The following is a 27,314-nucleotide window of genomic DNA, read 5'->3' on the forward strand; positions in this document are numbered from 1 at the left end:
ACCTGCCCTGCCTTATTTCCCAAGAGTAGGTCAAGTTTTGCACCTTCTCTAGTAGGTACATCCACATACTGAATCAGAAAATTGTCTTGTACACACTTAACAAATTCCTCTCCATCTAAACCTTTGACACTATGGCAGTCCCAGTCGATGTTTGTAAAGTTAAAATCCCCTACCATAACTACCCTATTATTCTTACAGGTAGCTGAGATCTCCTTACAAGTTTGTTTCTCAATTTCCCTCTGACTATTGGGGGGAGGGGTCTATAATACAATCCCAATAAGGTGATCATCCCTTTCTTATTTCTCAGTTCCACCCAAATAACTTCCCTTGGTGTGTTTCCAGGAACATCCTCCCTCAGCTCAGCTGTAATGCTATCCCTTATCAAAAATGTCACTCCCCCTCCTCTCTTGCCTCCCTTTCTTTCCTTCCTGTAGCATTTATTTCCTGGAACATTAAGCTGCCAGTCCTGCCCATCCCTGAGCCATGTTTCCATAATTGCTATGATATCCCAGTCCCATGTTCCAAACCATGCCCTGAGTTAATTTGCCTTCCCTGTTAGGCCCCTTGCTTGAAATAGATGTAGTTCAATTTATTAGTCTACCTTGTCCCTGACTGTTTGTTTGACTCACTTCTGTTCTCAGCTATACCCATTTCAGATCGATCTCTTTCCTCACTATCTCCCTTGGTCCCACCCTGCCACCTTACTAGTTTAAATCCTCCCAAGCAGTTATAGCAAATTTCCCTGCCAGTATATTAGTCCCCTTCCAATTTAGATGCAATCCGTCCTTGTACAGGTCACTTCTACCCCAAAAGAAATTCCAATGATCCAAAAATGTGAATCCTTCTCCCATACACCAGCTCCTCAGTCATGCATTCATCTGCTCTATCCTCCTATTCCTGCCCTCATAGCACTGGGAGTAATCCAGATATTACTACCCTTGAGGACCTCCTTTTTAAATTTCTGTCTAACTCTCTGTAATCTCCCTTCAGGGTCTCAACCTTTTCCCTTCCAATGTCGTTGGTTCCAGTATGGACAATGACCTCCTGCTGGCCCCTCTCCCCCGTGAGAACATTCTGCACACTCTGTGAGACACCCTTGATCCTGGCTCCAGGGAAACAACACACCATTCTGCTTTTTTTCTGCTGGCCACAGAAACGTCTGTCTGTACCTCTGACTACAGAATCCCCTAACACACTTTGCTTCAAATGCAAACAATAAAAACAATCTTTACAGTAAAAGCAGTATTTACCAGTTCTGCCTTGATGCCTAAATACCAGAAAGATAAATGCACCAGTGTTTGGCTGGAAGTGAGCAACCACTCTTTTTACTTTGCAAGTTCCCTTTTTTTTAATTTTGTATGTTACACAGACATGCCCATGTGTAGCGTTTGCTCCATTTCACACTGTGCTGAAGTAGTCAGTTACTTATTCACAGAGAACGGGCAATGTCAGGTATTTAGGGAACAAATATTTAAGGAACAGATACACATGCAAGGTTTCAATTTGTTAGAAGCAAATTCCATTGAAACAGTGCTTCGTTATAAGGCTGCAACCATTAATGAGCAAAAGTTTAATAAGATTCTTGTAGAAGTTTGTTTTTTAAAACCAATAAATAACTGTCCTGTCATAGTCATTTAGCATGGAAACAGATCTTTCAGTCCAACTCCTCAATGCCATCCAGATATCCTAAACTAGTCTAGTTCCATTTGCCAGCACTTGGCCTATATCCCTCTGAACCCTTCGTATTAATATACCCATCAAGGTGCCTTTTAAATGTTTTAACTGTACCAGCCTCCACCACTTCCTCTGGCAGCTTAGTCCGTACATGCACCACCTTCTGCATGAAAATATTGCCCCTTAGATCCCTTATAAAGTTTTCTCCTCTCACTCTAAACCTATGCCCTCTATTTCTAGACTCCCCCACCCCACAGAAAAGACCTTTTCTGTTTAACCTATCCACGCCCATCATGATTTTATGAACCTCACACCCCTCAGTCTCCGACACTCCAGGGAAAACAGCCCCAGCCTACGCATCCTCTCCCTGTATCTCAAATCCTCCAATCCTGGCAACATCTATGTAAATCTTGTCTGAACCCTTTCAAGTTTCACAACATCCTTCCTATAGAGGGGAGACCAGAATTGCACACAGTGGCTTAACGTGACCGCAACATGACCTCTCAACTTCTATACCCTGTGCACTGACCAATTAAGGCAAGCATACCAAATGCTTTCTTCACTATCCTATCTACCTGTGACTCCACTTTCAAGGAGCTATGAACCTGCACTCCAAGGCTGTCATGTGCAGTTTGCAATCTGAGGATGCAGAATTAATTCCAGCAGGCTGGTTCATATTTGATTGATTTTTAACTGATTGACCAGAATTAACTTGTGACTCCCAAACCATAATGCTACATTATTAAACCAAGCCATTTGGGCTTTTTCCAGTGCTCGCTACAGGTAGTTTCTGTATATCAGCGACTGTTTGAAACACCTCACTAGTTCTGGTAAGGCAACAAGTTCAGTGGATTGAGCTTAATAAATTTAATATATTTTCTTTCTGTTTCAACAGGTTCCTTCGACAGACCGGAATGCCCTGAGTTCACTCTGGGGCAAGCTAGCATCAGAAATTCTGATGCAGAACTGGGAAGCTGCTATGGAGGACCTAACACGACTCAAGGAAACCATTGATAACAATGTAGGCTCCTTTTGAATACATTGCACTCTTTTGCTCAACCATTCAATTTGGTTAACCTGAAGTAAAGTGATCCTTTGTCAAATTTCAGAAGAATTCATCACTATGCTTTGTATATTCTATATGTTTAGTGCACATGGAGCTTTGCAGTAAATTTTACCCTGCAGATTAAAAGTTTGTTTCTTTTTTTTCTTAGTCCGTCAGTTCACCACTCCAATCCCTTCAGCAGAGGACATGGTTAATCCACTGGTCTCTGTTTGTATTCTTCAATCACCCTAAAGGCAGAGACAATATCATTGACCTCTTCCTTTACCAGGCACAGTGAGTACCTTAAACCCACACTGCTTTCACTTGTTAAACTGTGCGCATAACTGAATTTAACAGTTAATTAATGGAAGCACCATCATCGAAGGGGGCTGTCATTCTTGTCCCCGGACATCAGTGGAGGCAGGCTCAATGAACATGTTCAAGACTGAGTCTAGTCTCCAGAGTGATGAATGTTAAGGAGGGTAGGCAGCAAAGTTAATTCAAAATCACAGTCTGATCAACCATGACATAGCTCAAGGGGCCGAATGGCCTACTCGTGCTCCTATTTCTTATGAAGGCTGAAAATTGTTCTCGTTCTTTACACGTTATGGACTTGTTCTCTAGTTTTACACAGGTGCATTTCACCCAGCAACTGAAAAACTTAAATTGGCCAAGCCACTTCCTATCTCATATATTGAATTGTATTAAAATCCAGCCAAGAGTGATACAGCAAATATTATGTTAATCAATGTTGTAGTGATTTTTACTTCGAGTATCTGCAGTTTAATTTCTTGCCAGCAAAGTGGAGTTTGAGTGTGAGAGCCTGTAAACAAATCAAACCATTAAATTCGAACCTTGGAGTACAAGGGAAATTGAGAGCTTAGTCAAAATGAGAAAGGAGGCATATGTAAGGTCTAGGAAACTGAAAACAGACAAAAACCCTCAAAGAATATAACAATAACAGGAAAAAACTTAAACAAGGAATTAGGAGGACTAAAAGAGACCATGAAATGTCTTTTGCAAACAGGATTGAGGAAAAGCCCAAGGCATTATATTATACACAAGGGGGTAGCTAGGGAAAGGGTAGATCCACGCAACTCAAAGGTGGGAATTTGTGTGGAGCTGGAGGAAGTAGGTGAGGTCCTTAACAAATACTTTGTGTTGGGATTCCGAAAGGAGAAAGACATGGTAGATGGTGAGTCTCGAGAGTAGTATGTTGATATTCCAGGGCATGCCAATATAAAAGAGGTGGTGGTGCTGGATGTTTTAAAAAGAATTAAGGTTGACAAGTCCTCAGGACCTGATGGGATCTATGCTAGGGGGACAGGAGAAGAAATTGCGCGGGCTTTCTCTGAAATCTTTGTATCCTCCTTAGTCATAGAAGAGATCCTGGAGAATTGGAGAATAGCCAGATTTGTTCCTTTGTTTAAAGGAAGGGCAGCGGAGATATTCTGGGAGATTACATGTCGATGGGCCTTATGTCAGTGGTAAGGAAACTATGTTTTCTATCCTGTAAATATCCCCAAGCTAAAAACAAAATGCTGCAAGAGAAGTGTCAACATACTTGGGAATATTTTCCTTTTTAAAAGACTGCTTTGTTCACCTTTGTGTGCTGTTGGGTGACAGGGACACCCAGTCCTGGTTTTTGTTTTTAAATTCTCATATGATACAGTCAACACTTGCTAGGCCAGCATTTATTGCCCCTCCCTAATTGCGCTCAAGGTGGTAATGGTGAGCTGCCCTCTTTCACTACAGCAATCTTTGGAGTGTAGGTGCACTACAGTACTTTAGCACATTAACTGGAAGGATCGGTTCCTCATTCCTGATGAAGGGCTTTTGCCCGAAACGTCGATTTTCCTGCTGCTCGGATGCTGCCTGACCTGCTGTGCTTTTCCAGCACCACTCTGATCTAAACTCTGGTTTCCAGCATCTGCAGTCCTCACTTTTGCCTGCTTGATAGAACTGATGATGGAATCTTCCATCTCTTGACTGATGTTCGAGAATAGACTGATGATGCGGCGATTAGTCAGGTTGGATTTGTCCTGTTTTTTATATACAGGACATAGCTGTGCAATTTTCCACATTGTTGAATAGATTCCAGTGTGTACTGGAACAGTTTGGCGAGGGGAGAGCCAAGTTCTGGAGTACTATTCCTGGAATGTTAGGATCCATTGCCTTTGCAATAACCAGTGTCTCCAACTGTTTTTTGATTTCACTTGGAGTGAAACAAATTGGTTGAAGACTGGTATCTGTAATGCTGATGACCACTGAGGAGGCTGAGATGGATTATCCACTCGGCAGTTTTGGCCAAAGATTGCTGCAAATGTTTCAGCCTTTGTTGTTGCACTAATGTGCTGGGCTCTTCCACCATTGGGGGTATTTGTGCAGCCGCCTCCTCCAGTGTGTTGTTTGTTTGATTGTCCACCACCATTCACGACTGGATGTGGCAGGACTGCTTAAATCTAATCTGTTTTTTATGGGATCATTTAGCCCTGTCTTTCACTTCCTGCTCTTGCCATTTGGCACAAAAGTATTCCAGGTTGGTAGCTTCACCAGGTTGACACCTCATTTTCAGGTATGCTCGGTGCATTTCCTGGTATGCCCTCTTGCACTTTGCATATAACCAGCGTTGATCCCCTGGTTTGATGGTAATGGTTGAGTGGTCGTTATGCTGGGCCATGAGGTTGCAGAGTATGCTGGAGTACAATCCTGCTACTGTTGATGCTCATTGTACCTCATGGATGCCCAGTCTTGAGATGCTAGATCTGTTTGAAATCTGTCCCATTTAGCAAGGTGATAACACCATACAACACAATTGAGGTTATTCTCAATGTGAAGGCAGGACTTCATCTCCGTAGGGAGTGTGTGGTCGTCACTTTGGCAGATGCAGGGACAGATGCATCTCCGACCGGCAGATTAGTAAGGATGAGGTCAAGTGTGTTTTTCCATCATCGTGATTCCCTCACTTTGATCCAATCTAGCAGTTTGTCCTTTAGGATCCGACCAGCTCAATCAGTGGTACTTTTCTTTAAAGCTTTGCTTGCCTGCTTTACGAAGTTACTTGACTTGCCTGAAATTGGCTAATAGCCCACATTAGTCTTCTGATTTTAGTAATTACTCTTGAACAAAACTCCCAGAATTCACCATCTAAAATGTCCAAACAGTATCATGTTCTCATTCTTCATCTTGGTTCAATAAAAATATATTACCTTCAGTAAGCTAGAGTGTACAGAAAAGAAAAGGATGGGGCTTGCAAGTTAGCTACTTCAATAATCATAAAATAACTTATAATTGTATGTGGATTGGGCACGAGATCAACAGCCTAGGCAATGATTCAATCCAGTATATCAGGAACAATTTCTTCAAGCGGTATTGTCTAGAGCCAACCTGAGAGCAGGTTACTTTGCACAGTGTGCAGTGAGATAGATTGGTGACCTCCTAGTCAAGGGATTTCTATGTGACAGTGATCCTACGTTTCTGGTTAAATTTCAGTGGAGAAGGGAAATATAATTGCACAAAGGCAGAGTGAATTTGGAAAATTCAGGACAGTAGATTGCTGTTGCAAGCTTTTTAAGAACGTGTTTAATGTCACAGTGCGAAAACCAGGTTCCTTGAAACAGATGCACCATTTGTGGAGTTAAGGAGTTAAGTAAAGGAGTTAAGGATAGTATCAACTTGAAAGCAGCACTGCAATTCTGCAAAGATTAGTGGTTGATCAGCAGTTTCAACAGATTGTAAGTAACATCAAGGAAAATCTTTAAATAATAGAGGAATAGAGTAAGAAACTATATTTTATAGTTTCAACAAGTATTTATTTAAAAAAGGAAAAAGAATTGCGTCTAGTCTTAGTCCTCAAGTACTTAAAAGTTTTTAAAATTCTGTTATGGGATTCAGTTATCACTGCCTGAGTTTGTAGATGTATTGATAGATTCATGCAGAATCAAAGGTTCACATTTTTTGGGCAGGGTGTGGTAGACGCAAAGTGTAGCTGAGACCATCACTAGATCATCTGTGAACTTAACTGAATAGTGAAACATGCTTACTCCTGCTCCTTTGTTCTGCAGCAGCAACTCAGCAAGGTGAGTTTGTCGGCATCTTTGAAATCTGCGCCCTCTACCTATTTGAAGAGCAAGGGCAGCAGATGCATGAAAGTACCACCACAAGAAATTACCTCCAAACCACACAGTACCCTGACTTTTAACTATTTGTTGCTCCTTCACTGAGTTTGAATTCCATTCCCAAAAGTACTATAGTGTACCTACACACCAAGGATTGCTGTAGTGAAAGAGGGTAGCTCACCATTACCACCTTGAGCGCAATTAGGGAGAGGCAATAAATGCTGGCCTAGCCAGTGTTGACTGTATTTATGAGAATTTAAAAACAAAAACCAGGACTGGGTGTCCCTGTCACCCAGCCACTCAACTATTTTGGGTACAGAATCTAATCAGAGGCCAGATATTGTTTGGGTGGTGCATTCCTGACACCTTAAAGCCTTTGCAGCTTCCATACAGCAAAAGACCAGATTGCACATCCCACGCAAAGATGACATTGCGACAGAGACAGCATTTGTTGTTCATCCCTAATTGACCTTGAGAACCACTTCAGTCCATTTGGTGTCTCTCTGCCCGAATTGTTGTTAAGGAGTTTCAGGATTTTGAGTCAGTGACGCTGCCACAACCTAACTGGGAAGAGTGTGCTGATGATTGTGCCCCACTAATTCAGAAGCTGTCACAAAATGTATCAATGTATAAAATTCCAATGAGACCATCAAAATGACCAATTGCCCATAGTGTCCAGAGGTTGCAGGCTAGGTGGTTTAGTGATTGGAAATGCAGGGTTAAGGGGATAGGGTGGGGGGAGGGGTCTACCTGGGATGGTCTTTGGAAGAGCAGTGTGGGTTCAATGGGCCGAATGGCCTCTTCCACACTGTAGGGATTCTATGACTGCTACTCTGGAGAAATGCAACTTCTCAACTTCAAATATGCACATGTTCAATCATGATTAATACAAAACAAATGGTTTATAAAATATCCTAGAGTTTTGAAGAATGCAGAGTTTTAATTGAGGTATATAAAATGCTAAATGGAATTGACAAATGATGCATAGAAAGGATGTTCCCTCTTGTGGGGTGATCTAGAATTAGAGATCGTGGTCTTAGAATAAGGAGTAGTAGTTTTAAAACACAAATGAAGAGAAATGATTTCTCTCAATGGGTTGTGAATCTTCGAAATTTACTGGTGGATGCCGGAGTTAATTTGAGGAGGAGATACATGGATTTCTAATAATTAATGGGTTGTAAGGTTATTCAAGAGATTGGGCAGGGAAATGTAGTTGAGACCAAGGTGAAATCAGCCACAATCATATTGAATTTTCGAGCAGGCTCAAGGGGCTGAATTGTCTATTCCTGCTCCTAGTTCTTCTGTTCGGAAAAAAGATTATGGGTAGTGTAAACAAAATTTGGGAGGTTGGAAGTAGACCATAGAATGGAAAGTTTTTTTTTCTCACCAACCTTTTAATTTTTGAAAGGATGACACACTTTTCTGTAGGATGTTGCTACTTCTTTGATTTGAAGATTGATCAGGTGGACTTAGACCTTTTTTTTTTGTTTTAGACTTAATTTATGCTTCCTTGGTTTTTCTGTCCTTTTTCTGCACGTGGAGAGGGAGAGATGAATACCTTCTGTTTGCATTCTCAGGAAGTTTCTTTTCATGCTCCTGTTACATTTCAACTCTGTCTTGCTCAACTAATTAGAGGGCTGTTGTCAGATAGAATTTAGTTTACTGAGTTTTGGGTTATGCTCAGTTTTGATCTCTCCCTCTCACTGCCCTCAAAAAGCCAAATGGTGTTGAGCAGCTGAGCAACATGCAGCATTTCATTTTTAATTTGCAAAGCTATTCTGATATTTTAATTATAGCACTCAACTTTCCTTTCCTTTTCATTTTATAGGCCCCCCCTCCCCCCCCAAAATAAAGAAAGCGGATTCTTGTAAACACTGCAGGCAGATTAGTTCCAAATCAGAATGGCACATGGTTAGGAAAATAACTTGGAGGTAATGGCACTCCCATACAACTGCTGCATTTGTTTCTAGAGTTGGTAAAGGTCACTGGTTTGGAAAGTGCTTTTGAAGGAGCCATGCTGAATTGCTGTAGCATATCTTGTAGATGATTTACCCTAATGCCACCGTGCCATGGTGCTTGAAGGAGTGCATGTTGAAGGTGGTGGATGAATTGCCATTTGAGCTGTCTGTTTCATTCTGGATGGTGTTGGAGCCTTATTCAGTCTGGCAAGTGGCATATTCCATCACACTCGTGATTTGTGTTCTGTAGATGGTAGACAGATTTTGCAGAACCAGGAGGTGAATTATGTACTGCAGAGTTCACAACTTCAGATATTTGGTTGAATACTTTGCACAAGTGTGGATCAGTAGGGCTCGATCAACACCCAAACTTTTAGCTTCCAGAGCAAAGTAATCCTTTATTTGATACTGCAGCTGACTTCGTTCAACGCTGACAGACATTGAGCTCAGTGTGTTCCATTTACAATAATTACTGCAGCAACACACTAAAGCTTCTTGAAAACCATCTAGGGATGTCTAGAAAGACAGGACAACAATTCTATTATTTCCAACCCTGTTCTAGATCATTTAATATCCTAACTTGAAACTACATTGACACTGCTTCATCCTGGGCTAAAAATCCTGGACCTCACCCTTCGAACTTCAGCTTCTTGATCTATTACAGTTCAGGAAGCTGGTATGCCACTTGAAGGGTGATTAGGAATGGCAATAAAAGCTGTAAAATTCACATCTGTGAATGACTTAAATAAAATAAAATATAATATAACAAATTGTGAAGTTTTTGAAGATTTGATCATTGTGACTTCATTATGATTGGAGAGATTAAAATTTCTTTAATCATGGATATTCTGAATGATTGTTCATTTCCGCAAGCATATAGATTGTTGTTGTGTGCTTAGTGTGTTTTATGGAACTTTTCTTGCAATAATGATTCAAAACATTTTACTTGCTGAGGGAGAGGTTGTAATGTAAAATTTCAAGAAGGAAGCTTTCTTTCTTTTAAAACATAAGACGAAAAGAACGGTTTGAGCAACTTTTCTGACGATTTCTGAAGGAGTAACTTGGGGGGTGGGAAGGAGGTGGTGGCGGCAGGGGCAGTATTGTGAAATCCTTTGGTGTGTTGAGCTTCTGCAGTTTAAAATTAATTGCCCATCATCTTTAGGCAGTGTGAATGTATGCACATGGCTTACATATCTGATTGCCCAAAGGGATTGATTGGCCTTTAGTTAATCTATGTTCTATCGTGGAGATGTGGGAAGCTTCTAATGTAGACCACATGAGTCCTAAACGCCTACTGCAGTGCGTGGTGTGGATGAATCCTGTTCAAATTATAAGATGTCTTCCCTGTTGCAGACTTTTTCTAATTTGCCTTCAGGAGTGTGTCACTGATGGTTAATTTCTCCAGTTTCTTTCAGTACTCTGTTGGTAAAGAAAATTACTTGCTTATTTTTGTCTGCGCTTTTGGTTGTCTGGAGGTTTTGTTTGTATGCTTGGCCTATGATATTCAAAAAGCCACTTCTATGCTTATTAAAGTTGAATTAACTGAAATCAAACTGATCTTACTACTGACTTATCAGTGAGCTTGGGATAAATGCATTGAGTGGGTTGCTGCTAACAAAATGGTAATGTGTTTTTACTCAAAGGGATCACCTCCAGTGCCTTTTGACTAAAATGTTTGTGTATGCAGGAGGGAGAAATGAGATCTAGTCTTTTAAAAACTTTTGTAAGCTTCTGTGAAGCATATTCCATCACACGGTTTAGTAAACAAGGTGCTATGTAAAAACTAGATGATATTCCTAAAGTGGAGAAATTTGAGGGGATATTTAATACAGACATTCAGAATTGTGGGAATTAAGTATTAAGTAGGAGAAACTTCTAGCAAGAGAATTGGCAACCATATGTAGCAAGTTTTTAAGAAACTTGGCAGTAAGTTGGAGAGATTGTGATTAAGTTGTGTCTGAAAGTGTGGTGGATACAAAAGTTCGCAAAGGAAATTGAATGAACACTTGGGATAGAATTTATAGAACTTTGGGAAAGAATGGAACGCAATTGAATAGCTATTTCAAACAGCCATCATAAGCATTATTATGAGTGGAATAGCCTCCTGTATTGTAACATTCTGACATTGCCAAGTATCAGTGCACCCAGGCCAAAAAGGATGTTTCTGTTCATCCCCAAGAATTGTAAGGAGGAAATTACATTTTGGTTGATGTTTTCAGAACTCTGTAAATGCTGTTGAAGGGGAATTGAAAAGTAACAAACAGATTCAACATTCATAAAGGGAGTTAAATAATGAGGTCAGTATGTTCAACTTCCAGGTTGGGAACAATATGGACATTGCATTGGGTATTACTTAATAACATTTTTCCTGTTTGTGTTGCCAAATAGTTTCTTTGTCTAACCTTAAACTTTTTGTCATTGGCTTCTCTGGAAATACTTTGGAGAAACAACCTAGAATTAGTGTTATGGGCCAGAGCAGTTTATTGAGGAGCAAAAACAGAAGTTGCTGGAAAAGCTCAACAGGTCTGAGGGAGGGTCACTGGACCTGAAACATTAACTCTGATCTCTCTGCACAGATACTGCCAGACCTGCTGAGCTTTTCCAGTAACTTCTGTTTTTGTTTCTGATTTACAAGATCCATAGTTCTTTCAGTTCTTAGTCTATGAAGGAGACCTGGCTGGTCCTGTTTGTACAGTAGGTCTTATTATTGTGAAACATAATTTGTTAATGTTTGGAAACTTTGTGAGCATTAGATCTTTTAGTTTCCCAACAAACAAATTAATAACCAAAAAAAGTGCATAAAAATTGAAGTTATTTTTCTGTCAGAAAGTTCCTTCATGATCAAAAGCAGGTGTCCTTTTCTCCCATGTACTCTGAGTCAATGACTTGACCACTGGATTTCCTCAGTTGTCTATCGTCACTGTGCTTTTTTTTGTCCTCCTACAAAAGATTGTTGATTAGTGTATGATGACGTACCCTATTTTGAAGTATACTGATGATTTTATACATGTGCGTCTCATAAGGAATAGTAACAGAAAATAAAGGAACACCTTTTTGGATCTGAAATGACATAAAAAGCCCCTATGTTATTTTTTTGAAACCTTCCTTTCCTTATGATTTCTTCTCCATGATCACTGAGAATGAATGACCCACTTTGTCAAATGCACTGAACTTGGATTTTAAGCATGTATGAGAATCATAACCTAGCTTTCCCCTCCCACATTGAGTGGAGTTTGTGAATTTTGCAGAGTTATTCTGTGTCAACATGCAATAACATCTGTGTGATAGAATTTAGTTGCCTTCACTTGTATGAAAAGCAGATTGTGCTTTTGATGAAGTTTAAATTTGTTAGTTTCCTTGATGTAAATACCAACCATGCTTACTAGTTTGTGAAGATTGGTTTACTCCGTTGTTTGGAATAGTGTGTTTGATGTCGGCAAGTGAAGTGTTTGTATCTTTGTCTGTTCCTCATTTGGACATCTGCTTCCTGTTGATGGGATATCTCCCTGTTTTAAAAGGTTTCCTGTCTCTATGCATGATTTCTGATTGGAGAAACCCTGAAGCAATGCTGATTGGCTTTTCTCACCCTTCTCTCCCACCTGATGAAATTAGTCATGTGATTAAAATCAGATTCTGCTTTGTTATTCTCACTTTCACTCTCTATCTTAAGAGAAAGCAGGCTGTGAAACAGTGAAACTAAAACCTCTGCTGGCATGAAACTCTACCTAATCGCAATTCCCACCGAGTTTAAAAAATCGAAATTGGCTTGCTGTGTTTTCAGCCTCCTACTTTCATCTGCATCCTTCTATAAATGGCCATAACTTCTATTGGTCCAGAGCACTGCGTACAGTTTTGGCCTCCTTATCTGAAGAAAGATGTTTTGGCTATGGAGGGAATCTAACAATGACAGGACTCAACAAGGAGAATGCGGGATGTTCCCGATGACCAAGGAGTCCACACCCAGAAGCCACAGTATAAGGCTATGTTGTAGACCTTTTAGGTATAAGTGGAGAAATGTACTCATCCAGTGTGTGGTGATTCTGTGATTGATGCCAAAGCATTGAATGTTTTCAAGAAGGAGCTAGAGTTCTGATGGCTCATGGTATCTAAGGGAATGTAAATCGGTTAGTGAGTTGAAAGATCAACCATGATCATAGTGAACAATGGACTCGCTACAAAGCCACATCTGCTTACTCTTACCTACCTTCTCCCTAGACCCACACCCCTCCCATTTCTCTCTCCATCTTGGAAGCTCCCTGCCTCATTCCTGATGAAGGGCCTTTGCCCGAAACGTCTATTTTCCTACTCCTCGGATGCTGCCTGACCTGTTGTGGTTTTTCAGCGCCACTCTAATCTTGACTGTGATCTCCAGCATCTGCAGTCCTCACTTTCGCCTTTGTCAAGTGTCCTAATGGCTTTCTCCTTCTCTTTTCCAAGCTTCTGTCTAATGTTTTGATACCAATTTGACAGGAGTCCTCGCAAAAGACTGAGGCTAAACTAAGGTTCAAGAATAAGTGTCTGTGAAGGCTTCAATCTTGCTTGACTGCGTTGATTTTAAGGACATTTTTCAAAGAAAGATGAGAGTGGGATGGATTTAAGAAAGATTTTTGGAATTATAGGGTTTAGGTTTTAATAGTTTGGATGCATTAATGAAATAAAGGCAATAGAAATGACCAAGACCAGAATTACAAGAACTCAGTTCTCCACAGCAGTTATCTGGCTAGATGGCATTCTCCCTGTGTCTGTGTGGGTTTCCTCCAGGTGCTCTGGTTTCCTCCCACAGTCACAAAGATGTGCAGGTCAGGTGAATTGTTCATGCTAAATTGCCCATAGTGTTAGGTGCATTAGTCAGAGGGAAATGGGTCTGGGTGGGTTACTCTTCGGAGCATCGGTGTGGACTTGTTGGGCTGAAGGGTCTGTTTCCACACTGTAGGGAATATAATGTAATAATATATATCAGAGATGGGGAAAGGGTGAGGCAATGGAGTAATTTGAATATGAGGATGCAGGCTTTAAAAGCAAAACATTTGTGCACCCAATGCCTACGAAGGGCAGTAAGTACAAGAATGATGTAAAAATGGAACTTGATGTAAGTTGATGTATGAGCAGATGATATCACTAGATTAGTAATCTGGAGGACCAGGTTAATGCTGTGGAGACACAAGTTCAAACCCCATCATGACAGCTGGTTGAATTTAATTTCAATTAATAAATCTGGAATGTGAGGTTGTTCTCAGTAGTGGTGAGCATAAAATTGTCAAAAAATTCATTGGTTTTCCCTCTAGAAAGAAATGTAACATCCATACTCAATCTGGTTTATGTTTGACTCCAGAGCCACTGAACTGTAGAATTGTAATGGTGCATAAGGAAGCCATTCCACTCATTGTGTCTGTGTTGGCCCTGAGCATCTTGACTTACTGCCAATTTCCTACCTTTTGCTCAGAAATGTACACATTTTTTTTTCTGTTTAAATAATTACTAAACGTGGTTTGAATGTCTCAGTTGAACCTGCCTAATCCACACTTCTAGGCAGTGCATTCTATTGTACTTCCTATATGAAAATATTTCTTTCTTGCCTTGCATTTACAAAACACTAAAACTGTGCCTTTTGGTTCTAAGTCTGTTTGCAAATGGGAATGATTTTTCCTGCTGTGCAGACCCCTCATAATTTGGAAAACTTGCATCAAATCCCTTCCACCTCTGAAAGGAAAAGAGTCCCAAATTCCCTCCTATCTCGAGAGTCTCTGGAATCGTGCATATAAAACTTGCTGCATGCTCACCAATGCAATCACATCCTCTTTGTAGTCTGGCATCCAACACTGTACAAAATACTCTACCTATGTTTTATCAATTTTTATGTAAGTTGAGCAGAACCACCTTATGGTGTAGTACTTTATTCCCGTATTTGTGAAACCTAGTTTACTGTAAACTTCAGTAACAGCTCTTTCTACCTGTCCTGTCACCTTTCGTGACTTGCATATATATTGGGTGTCTCTTCATTCAGAATAGTTCTCTTTTAATTATGCCTGCCCTGGTTCCTTGTACCAAAATGCATTACTTCACGTGTCCTCATCGAGCTTCATCTGCAACCCATCCACTAATTTCATCAATATGTTAACTCCTCTTGAAGCTCTCTGCTGTCCTTGTCACCGTTTATAATTCTGCCAAGTTTTGTATCCTGAGCACATTTTAGAATTGTCTCCTGCACACCTATATCTAAACCATTTATGTATTTCAGCAAAGTAATGGCCCCAATACTCATCCCAGGAAGTTCCAGCACAGAAAATATCCATGAACCATTACTCTGCTTCCACCCGAGGCCTATTTTGTATTTGTGTTGCGACTTTCCTTTTTCTTCCATGACCTATAATTTTCCTCACAAACCTGTGGCACTGATTTGGCATTTTGGAAAGGCATCTACATCGCACCAACAGCCTTGCCCTCAGCAACTACGTCTTGTCGTTTCAAAAAAAGCTCCACGTTAGTTAGGTACAAGTTTTCCTTAACAATTTCGCACTGACTCATCTGAATCAATCCACATTTATCCTTGTGACCGTATTTCTATTCCTAATGACCATTTCCTGTTCATTGAAGTTAAAGTGACTGGTCTGTGATTGCTCAGCTGATGTGGTTGACTTTTAACTGCCTTCTGACGAGCTGAGCAAGCCATTCAGTTGAAGAGCAGTTAGGGATGGGCAACGCATGTTGGCCTTGACGTTGATGGCCATACCCTAGTGAATGAAGAAAAAAATGTTTAAAATAAGGCCACGTTTGTGCAGAATGAGATGCTGGCCAAGAGAACGTTGACATAGTCAAATCTGGAAGTAACAAAAGTATGGATGAGGCTTTTTGAAAGGAAAACTTGCATTTCCATGTTGCCTTTTTCAGGTTCCAGACATTTTCATAAATTGCTTTGGAGTCATTTTTGAGATGTATCCACTTATAATTTGGGGTAACCGTAGTCAGTTTACATATGCAAAGTGATGATCAGATGCTAGAGGGCTAAACATTGGCCAGGAGCCATGGAAGAGCTCCTCCACCCTCATTTAGCATTGCATGCTATGATTTCTGACCATCAGAGGGCAGATAAAAATTGGTTTAAAATTTCATTTGAAATATGGGACCTTTGGCATTGTGCAGTACTGAATGGATGCTTCAATGAATGTTTATTTTTGAGCTCAAGTGTCTGGAGTGGTACTTGATCCCATAAGCTTCTGACTCAGGTGAGAGTGCTATCCACTGACCTGCAGCTTATGCTGTTAATCAGCTGAGAAGTCAGAAACCAGTTGCATTTTTAAGAATGGATTCTATTTTTTACTGTGTATATATTGTCTTTGGGAAATGTGTCTCTTAGCTGTGCTTCATATTATTATGTAACATAAAGATAGTATTTTGTAAAATTTTGATCTCTGTGATGGACACTGAAACATTTGGCATTTTGGGGTATATTTGTTATCTTAGGTAAGTCATAAATGGAACAGTTGTTAATCTGAGATGATCGTGTCCCATTAATGAGGGCTAGAAAAAGTGAGGCTTCAGGATTGTATGAAACCAAATGACTCCAAAAACTGCTGTTGCAGTGTGCAATGGAGTCAGTCTCTGTTTGAATTGTTGGTATGTGGATGAGGGCTCAAACATTATTATTGAAGGAGGGATATTCAGCTGAAAGGAGCTGATTTGAGCAGCTTGGTTTTACCAGCTATGAAACAAAAATGTAACATCAATATAATTTTATCACAAGGCATTATTTTCTTGTATTTTGGAAAAAAATCACTTCATTTGTAATGAATAAAATGATGAGGAGGTTGATTTTTAGTCGTTGCCTTGGTTTTATCATTATTAAAGAAACAAGGCTTTTCTGGGTTTAACCTCCTCCTCGGCCAGGAAACAATAATTAGGGAGTTAACACCTTCAACAAAAGAAAATGTTCCAATACACTTCGTAGAAGTGCTCGGAAACAAAACCTGACAACTAAGCCACATAAGGAATATCTTGAAAGAGAAAAGTGAGGCAGAGAGAAATGTTACGGGAATTCATAATGTAAAACTGGCAAATAATGCAGTCTGATCACTTTCATGATCATCATTTATAAAAAATATTAGATGTTTGAAAATCGGAGAGGAGAATTCTATAGAAACTGGATTTGAAGAGTGTTCTATTTTGCTGTATTAGAAATGGAAAACGAAGAAGTGGAATCAGGGTTGTCACTCTGAGAGGGAAAATATACAATTAATAACTGACGACAAGTGGTTCCTTTTGCTTAAGTTGCAAAGATTTATTGATTTTAGTGCTGGGAAAGAAGTAACGCTTTTCACTTCAACACTACATCGATATGCAGAATTTACTCTGTACACTGTAAATGCTAGCTTTGCCTCCGTTGCTGACATTATTGCCTCTGGCAAGGTTCTCTGCCATTTAAGGGGTGCTGCACTGTTGAAGCTACCATCTTTCGGATGAGACACAAACCCAAAGCTCCATGAGCTAAGGTAGATGCAAAAGATTTCAGGGCATTATTTCAGAGGAATAAATGTTTTGTATCCACTGTCATAGCCAATATCTATCCCTCAGCCAATATCATCAAAAGCAGATTATATAATCATGATTATAATGCTCTTGTGCAAATTTGCCACCACATTTCCAACATTTCAGCAGTGACTACATTTCAGAAATACTTTGAAATGTGGAGGGAATCCTGAGGGACAGGATGTACATGTATTTGGAAAGTCAACATGGCTTTGTGTGTGGGAAATCATGTCTCACAAACGTGATTGAGGTTTTTGAGGAAGTAACAAAGAAGATTGATGAGGGCAGAGCAGTGGATGTGATCTATATGGATTTCAGTAAGGCGTTTGACAAGGTTCCCCATGGGAGATTGATTAGCAAAATTAAATCTCATGGAATACAAGGAGAACTCTCCATTTGGATACAGAACTGGCTCAAAGGTAGAAGACAGAGGGTGGTGGTGGAGCGTTATTTTTCAGACTGGAGGCCTGTGACCAGTGGAATGCCACAAGGATCGGTGTTGGGCCCTCTACTTTTTGTCATTTACATAAATGATTTGGATGCGAGCATAAGAGGTACAGTTAGTAAGTTTGCAGATGACACCAAAATTGGGCCAATGGGCAGAGAAGTGGCAGATGGAGTTTAATTCAGATAAACGCAAGGTGCTGCATTTTGGGAAAGCCAGTCTTAGCAGGACTTATACACTTAATGGTAAGGTCCTAGGGTGTGTTGCTGAACAAAGAGACCTTGGAGTGCAGGTTCATAGCTCCTTGAAAGTGGAGTCGCAGGTAGATAGGATAGTGAAAATGTGTTTGGTATGCTCTCTTTTATTGGTCAAAGTATTGAGTATAGGAGTTGGGAGGTCATGTTGCGGCTGTACAGGACATTGCTTAGGCCAGTGTTGGAATATTGTGTGCAATTCTGGTCTCCTTCCAATTGGAAAGATGTTGTGAAACTTGAAAGTGTTCAGAAAAGATTTACAAGGATGTTGTCAGGATTGGAGGATTTGAGCTATAGGGAGAGGCTGAACAGGCTGGGGCTGTTTTCCCTTGAGCGTCGGAGGCTGAGGGGTGACCTTATAGAGGTTTACAAAATTATGAGGAGCTTGGATAGGGTAAATAGGCAAAAGAGTCCAGAGCTGGAGGGCATAGGTTTAGGGTGCGAGAGGAAAGATATAAAAGAGACCTAAGGGGCAACTTTTTCACGCAGAGGGTAGTACGTGTATGGAATGAGCTGCCAGAGGATGTGGTGGACGCTGGTACAATTGCAACATTTAAAAGGCATTTGGATGGGTATATGAATAGGAAGGGTTTGGAGGGATATGGGCCAGGTGCTGGCAGATGGGACTAGATTGGGTTGGGATATCTGGTCGGCATGGATGGGTTGGACCAAAAGATCTGTTTCCATGCTGTACATCTCTGTTACTCTGTGACTCTACAAGTCTGACTTTTTTTACCCCCACACTTAGTTCTCTCTATTCTGGATAAGATTTTTGCAAACTGTGTTTGGATCACAAATATTACCTTTGAACATAGCAAAGTGTCATAATTTTCGTTCGCTGAAAGAGAGTGACTCCTGCTGTCAACATTTTTCCCTTATTCAGTTGTTTTTACACTAAACGTGTTTCAGCTTGCTGTAGTCACCAGTGATAGAGTAACAAGTGATCCAAGTCGCACACTGTTTTAAAATCCGAGGCAAAAATAATGAGAGCATTAATTGCAACAAATCGAAAGCTGAAGCAAGTTGTTGGGATAACGAGGGTCTGAAATCAGAGAGAGTTTGGGGCATTTTATTGACTTGGGGAAGCATTCCAAAAGCTTCAAGTTCAATGACACTGTTTTATTGGCAGTAGTTTGGTCAGTGAGATTGAGGGAAAAGTGTGGTGTTCTCCTTCCAAACCAAATGCATTAAGACAGGATTATGTAGCTCTGGTTGTCCTTGAATTGTCAATGTGCTGTCATTGCATTTCAATGCCAAAATGTCTATGCTGTTATAGTGGCTGCATCATTGCCCAACTTGACTTCTGTGTCTCATCGAAGGAATCTTTTGAGGTTGAATATTGAGACCTGAGATAGCGATTTGATGGTAAAGTAATACCTGAGTAGGCATTAAAAGCTGAGTGAAACCAGCTTCATAGGCAATTAGTGGCAGTAAACTGTCCACAGCTGACCTGTAATATAGGTACTAATATGACATTTGATATATTTGTAATAGAATACAATACTAGTAAGGTATTATGTTCTATCTTTGGCTAAAGACTTGGGTCAAGCTTGATCATGAACTTTTCATTGGGACATGATTGAGATTTTAGAAATGGTTTTCTAACTGCTATGTTGTACTATAAATAGATGCAGTAAGTGCGTCATTTAGATTATAATATTGATGTTCTCCCAGTGCACCATGTGGCTTAGATAATGTGTCTGAGCTAATATCACTCGAGTTCAAGTTCAGTGCTGCAACTGCTTGATGTCAAGAAATTAATTATTGTGAGAAAACATAAATTAGACTGATTATTCAAGCTTCTTTGGACTTTAACTGACATTGAATGCACTTGTTTCAAGGTATGATGGGTTTAAATGTGATTGTTCCCATTGGTTATAGTTAGATATTCCCTTTTTAATGTCTTGTGAAGAGAACCCCATATTTTCTTCAATCCACAGTAACCACCAGGTTGATTGTCAATGAAATTTTGAGAGATCATCTGGCTTTACAAAATCTTATTTATTCTTTCAAAGCACGGCATACTTTTCACATCTATAAAATTCTCTATTTTTAATCAAATTATTTGGATGTGTTATACCACACTTATGTAGCAGGTGGGCCTTCAATATGGACCTTCTGGCCCAGAGGTAGGGACACAACCATTGTGCCAGAGAGCTGGAGATGATGAGGTCTTTTTTCTCTGGGTTATAAGTCTTCAGAACTTCCTTTGTAAAAAAAAAATGACAATGGTGAAAATAGAGTTCTTAAATATGTTTAAGGCAAAGGTCGATCATTGTGCCATGGAATTCAATTCTAATGATTGATTTGTCTCAAACTCACTCTGTTATTGGAATTGGCTTCTATGGTACATTGATCTACCAGTGCCTTAAACATATTTAAGGACTCTGTTGTGGCACTGTTATGACACTGGGCTTATGTCTCATTCTTTTCTGTTGACTGAAGCCTTTCTGTTTTGGACTTCCTTTCTTGTGCACTAAACCACTAAGAATTACTTGTTAACTCTTGCTAGCCACCACAGTCTACATGATGAGAGATATCTGAAATCTGATTGACTTGCTAATGCATGAAAAAGCACATGATCGATCTCAGGTTAGCTAAACAGCGTGTGTCCAAGTTTTTGTTGATTTCATTATTAGTGGTCATCTTAGTGAAATCACTTTCTGCTGTCACCAGATTTACTTTTTGACATGTTAATCACTTGGTAAGTTCACCTCTATCATATCAACCTGTCAGCTTTTTACTGATAATGTTGACCACTAAAGTAATTTGTGTGTGGATTTGAGAGTATAAAGTGACATCCCCAATTGCAAGCAATCATTCATAATGTTCCAACAGGTGCATCTAAGTCTTCTGCAAAACCTAACAACATAGTTAACTTAAATAGTTGTGGATGTCTGAAACAAATTGAAGCTCTAAATAACCATATAAAAACCAGGCTATATAAAGCTGGTGTTTTTTAACAAACCTTAACTGTGTCTCCATAATGAACCTTTTTTTACTTAAAAGAATTTTCACATTTTCTAACCAATGAAAACACCAATAACTCTAATGGATTTTATTTTTGACCTGGAACTGAACTATCCTTTATGATACAAAGTGTTTCAGAACATAGCACAATCAAAATGTAATTTAGTTCCTCACTTGTTTAAACAAGTCAAATCATTAGCCATTGAACAATGATTCTGTTCTACATATCTCTGAAATTACAGATGGTATGTATGGTTGTTGAGACTTCAGGAGATCATTTGCTTACCACTCAGAAATATAACAAGATCTTTACATCCAAATGATAGCAAATGGAACCTTGGTGTAGCATTTCATTCTAAAGGTGGCATCTCTAATATTTGTCATTGTCACCTTGCTTTCACGTGCAAACCCATAATCTCCATGTCAGACAAGATTGCCATTAGATGCAAAGCTGACTGTTCACTTCATTGATCATGATGAAGAACCTGTCGACTTGATTGATACAAGGAAAAATGAAACCAAAAATTAAGTAAAAGCAGTTGGTTGAGCTTTTTTCGGAAAATGTTGCGTGGCTGCTTGATATTACAGGTTTATTTTCCATTTACGTTCAATTAGTGTGCTTGGAAGGCTAAAAAATTATGTTTGGGTAATCCCCACTGAAGGTTCTCTGAATTCCAGGTGAAATGTCTCATTTCTGCTTGTAAAGGGCATGGCCTTGCAACTGAAAATTGTTACCAGTTTGGTGTTCTTGATTTGTGCTATTGTCTGTGGAATTTGGAGCATTTGTTCTAAAGAGTGGCAGAGTTAGTCTTCTGAAATTCTAGTTAAACTGTTGTTCAACCACGCATGGTTCAGGATTTTTCAACTATGTGCTTATACATTTGTAAGTATGTGCAATGAAAAAGAATAATTAATAAAGAAGTCATCCTTTAATAAGGGACGATGGGTGGGGTGGTGGTTCTACAATTGTAAACTCCAGTACCAGTTGATATGTGGATTTAACTTGTACAAAGTGCACGTGCTTAGTTAATGGGCATCAATGTGAATCTAAAACAGGGCCTGGACTTTTTTTGACTGAACAATATTACCTCCGTGTCCAAACTTTGAGAGGAGCTGAAGTCTTTCAGTAAGGAAGGTAAAATAAAAATGGAAGCATTTTGAAGGCATAGGTGGACCAATGTGTACACGTTGGGAAAAGTGAAGCTTTTTCATTGAACTAAATTTGTTCAAATTATTTTTTATTAGAAATGATCAATTGGAGGTTAAAAATGGCAGCTATATTAGATTTCTGATTACGGTCAACATATCTGCTGTAGAGTATGGTGCTGAACTTGTTCTAGCTGTTATGAGTGGGGAAAACAGTATCAAAAGTCTGCCACCTGATCTTTCTACAACATTAATAAATCCATTGACACTATTATCTTCACACTTTGGAATGGAAAAAATGATTGGAAAATTTGTTTTTAAATTTAGTAGTCATTCCTGATTATTGTTTTATTTGCCAATCTGAGAAAATGAATTCTGTTTATGATGCAAATAACATTTATGATGTGAGTTTTATTATTTTTCCTGTGTGAACAACAAGTGATATCCATAATAAGCACAGACTTTTTCGACAGTTGTATGGGGTGAGTAGTGATGTATTTACCTTAACTAGATCAAGATATTGCATATTCTGCAACAGGAGAACAAATTTCCACCAGAAAGTGCAGCTTGAATCTGTAATTACAGTATCATTTATACTGTGGTGTTGGAAGTGCAGAAAGGAAGAATTGTATTCAAAAAGCAATATCCTGCAGGTACTGGAAATTTGAACCAAAGCAAAAACTGCTAGAAGTACTGAAACGATGAGAAAGTATTTCCTCTTCTAGGAGGTGTGATAATGGGATTTGAAATAATTGGACATAGGAACTAGAAGGCTGAAATCCTGTCACCAAGTCACCCTTTATTTACATTTGGAAAATCCTTGACACTGATTCAGGTCCCTCAGCAAGCTCTGAAGAACAGGTTGTCTGACATTCCTGTTTGTATCTGTCAGCCAGCGCTCCTTGCTTAGACCAGAATAACAGCCCCAGTCGGGGAACTCTTGTGAAGTCCACTTGGCTGACTTCATTGCAATCACTACAAAGGTAAGTTAAGATTTCATTAAGACAGTCATTATCGTGACTGGAATGTGTTATCAGAAATGGCTATGGAAGCCAATTCAATAATCTCTTTCAAAAGAGAGTTTGAGAAATACTTGGAAGAAAACATGTTCAAGGTTATAGGAAAGATTGCTGTTGGCAGTGTATAATGATGTAGGTGAAGAGAGAGTGGACATTGTTTGGTGCTGTGAAGCGATAAAGACTGGTAATGTGAGGGGCAACAATATTTTGGATCAAATGTAATGTGGGGAAGGTGAAATTAGTTACTTTGGTTCCAAGAATTAGAAGAGCAGGATTTTTTTTAAACAGATATGAAATGTTGGTGCTCATAGAGACAAGTGTAATTAATAGTTAACGTGCCGTCAATATTCCTTGTAACTTTTTTTTGCTGTTACAAGGGCAACAGAGATCCACATCTGCTACCGGCTTCTGGAAGCAGAAGCCATTATTCAGCATGGGCAGAGCTGACCAACAGCTCTGCAGCTTGGAGGGTATATTGCATAGAGATACAGCACACATTTAAAAGGCTTGGTGGCCATTATTACAAGAAGTTGGAGTACAGACATAAAGACGTCTTGCTACAATTGTGCAGGGCATTTAGAGGCCTCTCATCTAGAATGCGGTTTTCGTCTTCATGTGTTGGGAGTGCTATGGTGAAGCCTCACTAAATTGGCCTTTAGCATTGGGTATGGGAGGAGGGAAGATTGCAAGAATGGTATCAGTTCATTGTGGGACATTTCTGAGGGGTATTGACAGGGTATATGCTGGGAGAATGTTTTTGCTGGTCAGGGAATCTAGAACGTCTGATGTTTTAGGACTGTGATGAGAAATTGCTTTTCACAAAAGGTTGCAAGTCTTGGAAATTTCATATCTAAGTGGGTTGTAGCGTCTTCAGTGATAAATACATTGTTTAAGACCGAGAGAGTGTTGATGTCTCTGGATACAAGGAAGTTGGTGGGAAAGTAAAATGAAGCTCCACATCAGCCGTGATTGCACTAAATCGAGGAGCAGACTTATTGTGCATATAATGTATGCTTATTTCTTGTGTATTTGTATGTGAATGGAACTTGATTGGATAGCTCAATTGGCATGATTGGCTGAAAGGTGTATCATTCCATGCTTCACTCAGTGAGACAGGCAGTGAAATATAGAGAAATCAGGAGGTTTTTTTTCAGGTATAACCACAAGTCTCTCAATTCCGAAAGGATCCACACCTAGAACATAAACTTGAGAATATTGTGTTCTGGTTTCACATTTCCACTGTTACATGCAGCTGTATGACTCCTACAAAATTGAAAATTAATGTAGGACAAAAGAATCATTTAAAAGCTATAATTGGTCTTGAGTCCATTTTAGTAACTATGTACTACAGCACCGTGAATTTGTCTTTATCCTGTACAACATCTTCTTGCATTACTTTGCTCTATCAAAAACCTCATGGTATGTAATGTAAGACTGAAATGGCAAAAAATTTAAGCCAGTAAGAGTGAGAGTTGTCAGTTAAGGTTACAACGTAAATATTTTGTTGGGACTCATGTAAAACTTGATGATCCTGGTTGGGAAGGACTTCTCTCATTTTGAGAGAGGAAAAGAGCAATCTGTTTGATTTGGATAAGGATTGTTTTTTGTGAAGTACTACTACTGGAAGGTTGCCAAAGCCTTGGCATTAATCAAATACACATTGAGATTGGAGTATTCAACTCAATTCTCGGCGATTACTTGAAGTAGTCTTGAAATTATAATTGGTGCTTGATAGTCACTTGATTCCTTTGGGGTACCATTAATTCTGATTCATAATCTGAATTTGCAGGAAACAATTTTGTGTAACACAAGTGAAAAAGGCATGGGCTGCAAGTTATACATAAGATATTTAAATATGGGTGAGTGCTGCTATACTGTTTCAGTTAAAAGAAGCTTTGGCAGATTTTATTGCCTTCAGAAACAAAAAAAAAACGAACAGCAGAGGAGGAGGCAATTTGGCCCATCACCCCATCTGTTGAAAAAGAACTCTCTTTCCTAATCCCAGTTGATGGGAAAATTAATGTAACTCCTTCAATCAACTAAAGAGGAAAGGTAAAGCAGTGAAATAGAGGTGAATCACCTTTACCTCTATCTTCAAGAAAACACTAGAATTTATTTGTAAGGAGATTGCAGTAGCTGGTATTGTATGTGCCTAACAAAAAGACCTATTACAGAGGAACTGCTTTATAAATGGGTGAGATCTAATCTCGAGACCCTACACCATAGGTCCTCCCTCCCACCCAGTTAATCTTAGTAGGTTAAAATTTACCAGATGGAGTGTAATGTGGGAAAATGGGGAATTGTCCACTTTGGCGGACAGATCAGAAAAGCAGCATTTTATTTCTACATAAGAAATTGTAGAACTCTGCTGTACAAAGGGATGGAGGTCTCCTGGTTCATGAATCACCACAAGTTATTATGCAGCTACAGCAAGTGATTAGGAAAGTAAATGAAATGTTGTTATTTATTGCACTGGAAATGGAATATTGTAATGCCTGGGTGCAGACCAAAATCTGCAAAATGGGATTACATAGTCTGATTCCATCTATTTTGTTCCTATTTCCCATCTTAAGTCTGCCCCACCATTCAATAGTCCATGGTTGTGACCTTGACCCAGGTTCCTGGGTAGCTCCAAACATTTTGGCGTCCTTGTGAGTCAATAATCTATCTGCCTCTGCTTTCAAAATATTTAATGGTCCTGCCTCCATTGCTTTCTGGGGAGATTTCCACAGGCTCTTGAATAGGAGATCTCTTATTTTTAAACTGTTTCCAATTCTGATCTCTCCCTTGGGTTTAACATGTTTTCAATATTTTCTTTATTAGGTTCCCTCAGAATATTGTATATTTCAATAAATCACTTTCCGTTCTTCTAACCTGCAATTAATACAGGCTCAGATCTCTCATATTTCCTCATAATGAAGGTTTTAGCAACAGCTGCTAAATCTCATTCTTGCTCCCTCTAATGTGGTTGTACTTTCTTGTAATGTAGTGACTAAATCTGTGTATTTCATCAAACCCACATTTCATTGCTCAAGTCGTCGTTTTATGGCACCAGAATTTTGCATGTTAGACTGATTTGAGATGTGTGGTTGTTCGAGCTCTACTAATCATGCATTAGAAATAAATTGACTGGGATGGGTAATACAAATTCCAGCAGTCTTGGATTGGAATTCGGCAAATCGTGACTCCAGTGGTCATAGATTTCAATTGTTAGAACTAGCTTAAATTACTTTCTAATGCTCTCAATATTTAACAATTTGGAATGTATTTATCATTGCTCAAAATGACCTTGCCCCAAATCTCTGGTAAAAGGCATATAGTTTGTCTCCGTTTTTCCCAAACTGCTGATTTGAAGGTAAAATTATGTCACTGAGTTGGAGAGAAAAAATTAGACTAATTACTGAAGTATTATTCTTGGATTACTGGCCTAAGAGCAGTCTGAGTTGCAAAAGGAAATTAGACCCATTTCGTGCAGCTGAGTAAATGTTGGAAATCAGCATGCTAATGTCATTTTTGAAGTAAATTTATTCTGTGGCCTGTATCCATAGCTGACACTGCCTCATGCATTTATTTTTGCATTTCGTCGTACGTTAGTGAGTGTCTGCTCTAATGTTTCCCACATCCTTTCTCTCTCAAGCCTGGGAGAAGGCTGAGGTAAGCAGCTGACAGTGCAGTTTTTTAATTGATGGGTGATTCACTCTTATGGAATAGGAGTGGAACTTTGCTTTTGATAGGTATTTGCGACAGAGTTATATTTCAATAGAATATGCCATCTCATGGCTGGCACATCACTACTAGTTCCATCAAGGCAAGGAATCAACTCTCATTCAATGAAGTGCAGAATGGCATGGCAGAACCACAAAATGAGACACCAATCTGGAGAAGCTACACCACAGACTATTTTCTTGCCAAACTTCATGAGAAGCAAGTGACAGACAAACAATTCCACAATTGATGGATCACATATAAGCTCTGCAGTTCAGCCATAAATAATCATGAGTAATTGTGGGCGATAAAACAAGTTAGTATTGGATTAGTGTTTCATCCAGTAACCCAAGAAGTGTTGTCATTTTTCTTTTTAATGCCAAGCAAGTTGATGACTGTCAATAATAGGACCTGAGTTAGTAGCTCAGTGAACTGCAGTTGTTGGCTGTTAATTTTT

General features: G+C 39.4%; 1 protein-coding gene across 2 annotated transcripts in view; it reads left to right on the forward strand.

The window, feature by feature from the left end:
- The window catches only part of LOC122549252 (eukaryotic translation initiation factor 3 subunit E), a 157,490-nt gene that overhangs the window by 44,066 nt on the left and 86,110 nt on the right, over positions 1-27,314 (forward strand). For both annotated transcript variants that reach the window (XM_043688743.1, XM_043688744.1), the window contains exons 6-7: positions 2,570-2,695; positions 2,889-3,013. In XM_043688743.1, coding sequence (XP_043544678.1) covers positions 2,570-2,695; positions 2,889-3,013 — 251 coding nt within the window. The remainder of the gene's footprint in view (positions 1-2,569; positions 2,696-2,888; positions 3,014-27,314) is intronic.

Source organism: Chiloscyllium plagiosum, chromosome 4 (assembly GCF_004010195.1).
Source record: "Chiloscyllium plagiosum isolate BGI_BamShark_2017 chromosome 4, ASM401019v2, whole genome shotgun sequence".
Lineage (NCBI taxonomy): Eukaryota > Metazoa > Chordata > Chondrichthyes > Orectolobiformes > Hemiscylliidae > Chiloscyllium > Chiloscyllium plagiosum.